At 34.3% G+C, this 9,868-nt stretch overlaps 1 protein-coding gene across 2 annotated transcripts; it reads right to left on the bottom strand.

The window, feature by feature from the left end:
* Window positions 1-435: 435 nt before the first annotated feature.
* LOC141702892 (uncharacterized) lies at window positions 436-9,518 on the bottom strand. Of its 2 annotated transcripts, none has more exons than XM_074506492.1 (13): window positions 9,224-9,518; window positions 9,049-9,144; window positions 8,015-8,104; window positions 6,669-6,743; window positions 6,136-6,216; window positions 5,141-5,280; window positions 4,288-4,539; window positions 4,028-4,199; window positions 3,033-3,116; window positions 2,640-2,865; window positions 2,220-2,410; window positions 1,709-1,949; window positions 436-963 (listed from the first exon to the last, which is right to left on the bottom strand). In XM_074506492.1, exons 1-12 carry the CDS (start codon window positions 9,341-9,343, stop codon window positions 1,767-1,769), a joined length of 1,710 nt encoding a protein of 569 aa, XP_074362593.1. In that variant the 5' UTR covers window positions 9,344-9,518; the 3' UTR covers window positions 436-963; window positions 1,709-1,766. The 2 variants fall into 2 exon arrangements, with proteins under 2 accessions (XP_074362593.1, XP_074362594.1); XM_074506493.1 differs by having other exon boundaries at window positions 8,021-8,104; window positions 9,224-9,517.
* Between the last annotated feature and the right edge of the window lie 350 nt (window positions 9,519-9,868).

Below are 9,868 nucleotides of genomic sequence, written 5' to 3'. Positions count from 1 at the left end.
ATTTTTATATCTGGTACTTGGAATACTAGAATCCATTAATGTTTCCTTTTCTATGAAAGCAATGTTCTTTTCAAGTACCACTTAACATTATCTCAAATTTCTTTCCATCCCCACTTCTCCATTCTGAAAAAATAACAGCTGTGCAAAATACAAACACCATTCAACTCTGATCACGTGGCCAGACTCGAAGCGCAGCCACTTGGCATCAAACAAAATAGCCGTAAAGACAAACTGACACTTGGATGGATTGGTACCGATTTCAAAGAAATGCATATAAACACTATCATGTGTCGAATAAGATAAATCCCACTACCAACTGCTTTGAATTAAAGGTATTAATCACTAAAAAGTCTTCACTATGTTAAATTGTACTGTTGCTAAAGAATGCAAGTTGATATTGGATTCTAAACTATAAACTAAAATTTGAAAATATCAAGAAAAAAAACAAGTATTACATATGAATCATTTTAATGTCATCCATCTTTACTGAAGAAATTTTTGAACAAAATTGCCCCCAAGAAAGCTTAATAGGCACACAGTCAAAGAACATTCCAAGCTCTTAACACAAATTACATCAGTTAAAAAAAATCCATACCAATTAATAAAAAGATGATGGTGGAGGTTTAGCCTAGTAATAATGGCAACCCTCGCCCTAGACAAAGGTTATTTTGGTTTATCACTTCTCCCTCTCATTGTACATACATAATTTACATCAAGAATAAAAAGATTATGGGACAGAAAACTCAATTAAAGAAACAGTAGATCTAGATAAGTTACCTAATTTAATGGTATAGCTGATCAACCAATATAAAAGCAATGTTGGGCCAATTAGGGAACAACCAAGCAGATGATTTTCCAAAATGTGCTAATGCTAGAAACCTACAATCACTCAAGATCCTTGTCGAGGAGTGGGAAGTGCCAACTTTGTATTCTTAGTCTTTGGTTGACTTTTCAAGTGTTCAGCTGCCAAAATCAACATCCTCAGCTAAGTTTGCATGCAATTAATGACAAGGTCATACAATTTGCAAGTCACAACCACACAATGGATCATGACTAAGGAGGACTGAGAGATACCAAAATTACACAGGAGCAACATACAGTTTCACAATACGGTACATAAATATGAAGAATGTAAAACCTCCAACTTCAACATAATTTTGTTTGTCAAAAAATAATAACATGTGTTCATATGATCTTTCTACTGAATAATTGGTAAGAATCAAAAGGTCTTCTCAGTTTGAGATGCAATTTAAAATACTAAGTTTATATCTGGTAGAGGGAATAACTGTAAAACTGTAACAACCACAAAATTAAACTTAGTTGAATTTAAGCATAATGAAGATTTATTTGTCTTTTCTTTTCACAATATGTGGTGCATTAACAGAGAATGATCTTCCAAACTTAAAGTTATCGTGATATATGTACTCAACTGAAAAGTGTCTGAGTTTGAAGCTAAGCAATTGTCATCACAGCGAGCCAACCAGGAAAACTTAGGACATGAATCACAGCTGACAATCATGATGAAGCAATAAAAATATACATATAGTGTTATGACTGTCTTGCTGCTGTTATAATTTTTTTCCCATAGTTTAATGTAAGTCAGTATAATTCTGAAGAAAAAGTGACCATTTCAAAAAACAGAATAATGTTTTATACAAAGTCCCAATCAGATAAATGTATATCAAAATAAGCACATTGAAAACATTACCGATATAATGCTCCGTAACGACCATGTAATGATGTAGAGGATTTGAAATGAAGATCACTTAGATTTTCCAAGAAATGAAAGCCACATTTCTCGGAGATAAAGTAGGATTAAATATTGGCAGCATTAGTACTTCTAAGGAATTTCCTTGCTCCTGGAGGAACAATAACCTATCAAGCAGCAGGATAGTTTCCAGTACCGGCCCTAAAGCAGCTCGCAAAGACCAATAAGGTCCTATAAGTTCCTGCACCAATGTATAACAATTAAGGATAAGGATACATAGATTAAACATGAACAAATTACAGCCCACCCTCCTTCATAGTAAAAATCTTGTAAAGTATTATTGACCTTGTAAATGTAACAGCGTAATAAGCAGGAGCAGGCACCAGATAAATATAAACAAGAAGACTAAGATTCTTTTAGTCACTCCTAAATGTTTCTAAGCACACACAAATCCAGCTAAATGACAAAAAGATGAAGAAAAAGATATTGTAAGAGTTACAGAGTTACTTACAGCAAATGATTCACTTTTTTTCCATAATCCAGCTAAATCAATTTCCTTGCAGCCATCAAGACCAAGACGGCCAAGTGCAGATTGACTAAATTTCTCGAAAAGCATATATTTCTCAGCATATGTAGTCTTCTCAGCTAAAGGTTCTAACGAAGCATTCTGAATCATCAGATTGGTATGGTCTGGCTCCAGGCCTGTAATATCTCAGCAAGAGAGGAATATTTAAAAAGAAGCACAACAAAACAGTACATCATGTCTTTACACTAAAGAGCCCATGATTATGAGTCGAGAAAAAAGTTGGAAAACTGTCCAAAATTTATAGGTTTATTAGGCCTATCTGAGTGTCTGTGTAGATTATATTGTCACCAAGATTTCTAATAAAAACCATTTCAAAGAAAAAAAAAGAGAAAATGAAGGTATCACCTTTCTGCTTCTCGGATAAGGTGACTTCAGTCTCTGCATTTTTGGTCATCCAGGTCACATTCTTCTTACAATTTCTTTGAGAAATGGGTAGGGGATAATCTAAAGTCCCTTCAACATGCAAACCTGAATCCAGTGCTCTTCGGTTTTGTTGGCGGCGTAAAGCTTTACCTTGACGACCAACGGCAGGACTGGTAACCAAAATCTCTGGGTAATATTGTACAAGAACCTTCAAAGTCTCAAAAGGACTGGTTAGAGGGGTTGTGGGACTTGTGAGTTGGCAGACATGAACTTGCCAAATTTTAGTAACAAACAATCGTCAACTTTTAATTCCTTCTAAACAAATTAAGAACGGGAAACATAGCAATGGGACTGTGGTACCATAACAGGAATTACCATCTGGAAGGCGGCTCGGAAAGCATGCAATTCAAAATTTTGAAGCCCAGCATCTTTTCCTAAACCTCCCCATCTTTCAGCACTCTGTTTAGATGAAAAATTGCAATTAAATATAAGCTACAGCCGCGGATGTAAAACTGAGATTTACAATAGATTAGCCAGTGTTTGCAATTGAAGGAGCAGAAGCTATCTATATACTATATATATTAAATGGCAACATGATTTCCAATAGTAACTCCTGAGCAACTCTTGAGCAAATAAATAAGGTCCAAAAACCTTTTATATGTTTTAAATGGTAAAATGATTTTCAATACTAACTCTTTATTCATAATGAAATTACAAATATATCCGTACATATTATATAAATATTAAAATTAGTTTGTTCATGGGTGTCGAACCCATTACCAAACATAACCCTGTAACCAATTAAAAGGACTTGCATCTGTGATTCGGATTTCATATCGACTATCGGTGTGTGCGTGTGTGTCTGTGTACACATATATAGGGTTTAGCTCAAGAGAGAACTAAATATTAAAAACGAACCGGCGAACTATTATTGGTCCTTGGATTATCTCTAAATCATTTGTTCAGATTCATTTTATTTTAGAATATAAAATTCTTGTAAGGGTATTTTTGGAAATAAAAAATTACACTATTAACTTAACCCACTTAAGAAAATTTAATCAATTACTCATTGATTAAAATCTTTTCTATCTTTATTAATATATTTTTTTTTCTCACATTTCTTTTGGTGGATTTTTAAAATTTTAAACTTTTTCTTTCCCTAAAAATATATTTTATTTTATTAAATGTATTTAACAAGAGAATAATCCCTAGGGTTCCACTGCAGAACCTATTTTTATCTGCGGTAAAAATACAATGATCTGCAGCTGAATTTTAAAAGTTATGCACATGAAGTTTAAAATTCCACAACTGAACTTACTTATTTTACAATACATTGCTGTCGAATACTGTTATATCATAAAATAAATTACCTGACAGGCCAGATCACGTGCACTTTTCCCAAGTAATAGGCCAGAAGATCTAACACCTTTACTCATTGGAAAACCAAATTCGTCACCAACTTGGACTTTATCCTCGGATAGTAAGTTATAACAACAGCCGATGCTGATCACTGCTTTAACTTCTTTGCATTCCAAAAAGGTCCTATGGATGAAACATTTCAGAGCTTGATACGTATTTGGTGATACTCCAAGAACTTGGGGAAGTGCAGAAAATAGAACTGCATGCTTACCGTAGCATTGTTACAGAGAGATCCCCACAAGCATGAAGTCCAGCAAGAATAAAAGAAGAAGCATTTGCATCTGATGGAGAAGTTACATTTTCATCAGACAATCCATGAGAGAATACCTCAAAACTGATTTGGGAATTAGACTTCTCAGCATCATCACTCCCACTTAAGGTGCTACTCAAGTCTTTTAGTGTTCCAGTTGAGAGCACGTGACAAGTAATTGTCTTCGGCACATTAATGCCTCTATCTTCTGATCTGGCAAATAAACCATCTTATCAAAAATCAAAAGTATGCTATTACACGATGCTAACCTGAGACAAGTAGAGCATGGTATGGCCCATCACGTGGCATTAGAAGTCATAAATGATAAAAACTCTACTCAAGTTTTCCCAAATCCTAACAAAGCGTTGTGTAATTGTTCAAGCAAAATAGCATTGGGTAAATCTCAATTTAACATATATCTCAAGAAGGCAATGATCGTGTGGTGCATTGTATCAGCTACCTACCTCATCCATGATCTAAGATGCCAACCATAGAGAAATTAATCAAACCTTACATTTATAAGAACAATTGTAAGTAGGACTTAGGTACCTCGTCATGACTAGCTTAGGGTATAGTGCTGTACATATTTGTGCAAAAAGAGAAATAGACCAGGAACAATACCAGTGTCTAGTTCTAATTTTAAACAAAAAACGTAGTGCACTTCTTGAGTACAGATTTTTAATGCAAAATCAGTTATCATAACTCTGAGATGCCAACCAGAGTGACACTAGAATTTGATACCAATAAACTAATAGGTACATCAGCACCCTTCCCAGAATACAAAGAAAGAGCATTTGATTAGTGTGTCCCATACCGTGATTTATGGAGCCTAGCTGCATAATGTTTTTTAATTCTCTCAGCACGAGCACTGGTTATACTTCCATGATGTGAACATGCATCTATTGCAATCACAGAAAGCTGGTATTGAAAAGATAGAACTTGTGCAAGATGGCCCTGTGAGAATAAATGTGTGAAACACGCAGATGTAAATGTCCCTAAATTAAGAAAAGCATAAAATATCTGGAAGAATGTTCTTATCCCCTACATGAGTCTCGAGTTTATTAAGGATGTCATCATGCGGCATCTTGAGACTTAGAGCATCTCCAAGATATTCCTAACTCATTATTCAAAAAAATACAAAAGATATGACTCTTAACAAGTTAATACATTGGTTAATGTGCCAAACTCCAACAATACTCTTTATATCAACTCTTTATTTATACTTTATTAATAAACCAATTCTACCATGACAAAAAGTTGTGGAAGAATTGGCGGAAAAATTATTAGTTAAGAGCTACTAGTTGCTCTTAAAAATGAGGAGAGAGAAGAGGCTCTTAAAGTTTTAAAGAGGCTTTAAGAGTCTCTTGGAGCTTAAATTTAAGCAATACTCTTAATTTTTTGACTTAAGAGCTTATGTAGAGAGACTCTTGGAGATGCTCTTAGATACGGATATAAGGTCACGAATTAAGTTCACAACACATTATCAATACTTCTTGTTATCTTGTCAGCTCTCCATGTAACGAAAAACCCACAAGGTATAGCACATAAACTGGTAATTTTCAAAATACAACAGTACAAAGAAAAGAAGATGAAAACATAATGTGACGTGGTGTGACATCAATTAGAACGGAAATATCTTTAAAATGGTTCCCAATACTTTAATTTGTATATATTTTAGTTCATATAATACAAGAACTTATTTTTATTTGGCAGGGCAACTTGTGGAACTAAAAATGTTTTTATTGAATATTCAGTCCTGCAAAGTAGATGAGTTTGAAATATATAATAGAACTTTAGGAAATTGAGTACCTGACCAGCGCCAACATCGAGCACTGAATTAACTCGGACAGTTTTTGCAATCGAGCTTACAATAGCGCCAAGAACTTCTACCTGTTCATTAAGTAAAGCCACGGTACTAAGTCTTCCTGTGTACATAAAGCTGAAATTAAAACTAGTGCTCCCGATCTAAACTCTTGCCTCCATTTTCCTTCCCCAAATGCCTTATAACAATAACAGGTTGAGCAGTATCGCAATCAACGCACCAATTCTAAATTAAATATTTACAAATATTACTAGAAACCTTGTGCAAACCATGGTCCTGTTGCTCAATCTAACTAATCAAATTAAAAACTTACTCATCAGTTGGTAAATTACTCAAGATGATTGTGTGTTCTATAATTTTCATTAAGAAACTGAGACTTAGTGGGTTGTTCTTGATGCACATTGCAATAATGCTTTCGAGTATAAGTTGGAAAATTAAAATTTCCAATAGGAATTTTGCAGATCAAATATACGTGGGAAAAAGAAAAAGACTTGTCTTAATCAGCATTATGGTAACCTACTTCATGCAGTTTCTTCCGATTCATGCCTTGGGTAATAACTTTATCAAGGTATTTTATATCAAGATCTGGTAACACCTGCAAGAAAAAGCAGTACATATTATTAAGTCATACCTATGGGAAGAAGGCAAGATAAACACATATAAATGAATAAGGAAACATGTAGGTGTAATTCCGAGTTTCTTAAAACAGTGGGAACTTTTTAATTTAGTAATACTCTCATTTTGCAGCAACCGGATACCAAGTATTATTTGTTTCAGCAGGCCACTTACAATGTGATGTGTGGCATACTGGAATCCATCAAATTGTTGATGCGTGTGATGGAATTTCGGAGCTCAACTAGAGAACTGGAGGAGAAACACCCTTTTGGTAGTCTCAAGTGTATCCCAGAACTTCTCTGGTTACACGTAAAAAGAGGGTTGTATCTCACCATTGAGAGGAAAATTCCAGGAACCTTTTGGGTAAAAGAATATTATTTGGACCATAATTTTTATCCAAAAGTTTATACAAGTCCCTTCAACTTCACCCCTAACGACATGGAGATTCAGTTTAAAATGTATGAAAATTATTGGCAGTTCCCGGCATTTACATAAATTGCAGTCTGCAGATAACAGACCTTAGTTTACAGTGTTACAGTTCAATGCCACTGAATTCGGATACGAGTTCATTTCTTGTACGAAAAGCGACCTTCCCAAGCTCCAATGAATTCGTAGACAGAGTGCATTTTAAACCATAAATCATTTTAGAAAATATCAGAGAGACTTAAAAAGGTAATTGATGAGTGCCATGGGACTCAAAGCAAACAAAAAAAATTTGTGGTTTTAGTTGAAAAAGATTATCTGATAAATTCGCATGACATGGGCATCCGTTTGCCTATACAATGGACGACATACTCTTTGGCTCTTGGTAGGGGGAAGATCAAAGAGTAGTCAAGTACACCAATAATCATATATATCATAGATTGTACACCTTATTCCTGATCCTGGTAGAATGTAAAGGAAAATAGTAGCACGCACATCAGCCCATCTAGACAATCCCGTGAAAATAAATTTACAAAATAACAAAAATGAAGGAAATGGAACCAAATTTCCCAGGTTTCTATTGCATGATGCGTCAAGCTCTTTTGCTTAGGGTGCGTGATAAAGAGTGATTTGGAGAAAGGTAAGGTATTGGGAGGGGAAAAAAGGTTAAATGATCCCCCCCCCCTTTTGGGTAGCACCTTAATAGCGCAGCTAATAACACTTCTGATCAGCGTCTATTGGGGACTCAAAAGTACCTATAATATAATATATCAGATAACGCAATCTTCAGGAGTACATACATAATATATATACATGTAGATCTCATACTTTAACCTTTTCCAAATCTGCCTGCTCACGGGGAAGCGCAAGAGACCTTAGTGTGGTGATAAATTCCTTGAGCGATGCAGGCCAGTGATCCTAAAACCGTCACAATATTAAACAGATAATGCATTAGCAATAATCATACATGCTTGTAACTTCAAGTGATAAAATCAAAACTAAGGGGGGTGTATTGAACTAGGATTTTAATGTATTATATATAATCCATGGATTTTAATGGATTATATCAGATTTTGATTTACGCGGATTCTAGATAAAATGTCGTAGAGTTGATGAAGAGTCTTTAGGATTTAAAGTTTAAACACAATCCTTCAAAATCTCATGGGATTTCAAAACCATAAAATATATTAAACAATGCCACAAAATCCATTATTTTATGAAGTCCAAAAAATCCGTCAGCATGTGAATGCCATCAGATTTTAATGGATTTTAAATAATCTCAGTTGAATACCTTCAGATTTTTAAACATAATTTAAGATCATGATTGAATACCACCGGATTTTTTAGCATAATTAAAATCCTAGTTGAATACCATAAAATTTTGATACTTTTTTTAAAATCTCGGTTGAATACACCTGGATTTCATGAATGAAAAAAAATCCTTTAGAATCCTAGTTCAATACACCCCCCTAAAATAAATAGGCATCTATACATCATTATATCACGCACAAAGTCACAAACTACTAAGACCCTGTCAAGGACATATACTATTACGAGTAGCTCTTGGTCAAACGAAGGCTTCACTTTGTTTTTTGTACTTAAATGAAATAAAAAATAAAGCGCATTCAACATTCTCGAAAACCCTACCACATAAAAATAGGAGCCAATACTTAAAACCCTAGCAATTCACAACTCCTACAACTATATTTATCAGCTACCAATCTAACATCACCACGCAAAATCCGAATAATCAACAATTCAAAATCAAACAACATTTAGTCAGTACTATCAAATAACATCCGCTACCGAAAAATGCATAATTCAAAAAACTAAAACTTAAAAAAACTTCTCAACTTCAGAACCTGAACAACACCAGAAGGAATAAGAAGAAGATTCTCAACGGCTTCGTTGCGTAAACAGTCCATCCATTCTTTATCAACAGCTTCCCACAGTCTATCCTGCCAATACACAAAAAAAAGACAGAATTATACTTACAGATTATATGTATGATGATTAAATTGAGTGAGAAGAGGTTACTTTGAAGAAATTGACAACGTGAGCTTCCCAGAAGAAAGAGTAAGGCTTGATAAAGTTCTTAATTGCTAGTATCCATTCTAGGGTTTCGGCAGCGCTCCGGTACGAGTAAACGCCGGCCATTACGCCGCCGATTTGTGTTTAGCACACCTTCCCAAGATAACGTAACAATTCGCAAGTGACACTGTTCTATGAACAATGGACGAGAACGTTTGAATAAAGAATGCCCAAAATGTTGAAAAAAAAGGTCCAAAATATCAATTCAATATAGTCCAGCAATTTTTTAAAATTAAAATGTTACACAAATTTTGGTTGTAGGTCAGTTTTTTCAATTACAATTATACATTTATCCACATTGGAAAAATATCACAAACCCCGTGTAAGAGATTGTAACTCATTAACACTTCAATTAGATTATCTGGTGGTTATTGGTGAAATTGATGATATAAATTTGATCAAATTGGTTGATTACTGTATTGTTCGGCTAGTTATTGCAAATTGTTGAGACAGATTAGGGTTTATTCTCAAAAAATCATGTAAATTCAGGTATAATGTAGTTTTACGTTTATGTATTGTCTTATTTAATTTTGTTCATATGTTTTTCAATTGATGAACTTTGTTAATAATATGTTATACGCAAATGGTATT

The sequence above is a fragment of the Apium graveolens genome, unplaced genomic scaffold, assembly GCF_009905375.1.
Source record: "Apium graveolens cultivar Ventura unplaced genomic scaffold, ASM990537v1 ctg5843, whole genome shotgun sequence".
In the NCBI taxonomy this organism is placed as follows: Eukaryota; Viridiplantae; Streptophyta; class Magnoliopsida; order Apiales; family Apiaceae; genus Apium; species Apium graveolens.
The sequence above is the reverse complement of the archived record's forward strand: the minus strand, read 5'-3'. Positions and strand labels throughout refer to the sequence as shown.

Bases quoted from the DNA above. Each gene is read 5' to 3' on its own strand.
- LOC141702892 (XM_074506492.1), bottom strand. From the start codon at position 9,343: ATGGCCGGCGTTTACTCGTACCGGAGCGCTGCCGAAACCCTAGAATGG. The intron at 4,540-5,140 runs GTATGGGACACA...TTTATTTGCCAG, and splicing joins GCTAGGCTCCATAAATCACG to ATCAGAAGATAGAGGCATTA. The intron at 3,117-4,027 runs GTAATTTATTTT...TCATCTAAACAG, and splicing joins CACGTGATCTGGCCTGTCAG to AGTGCTGAAAGATGGGGAGG.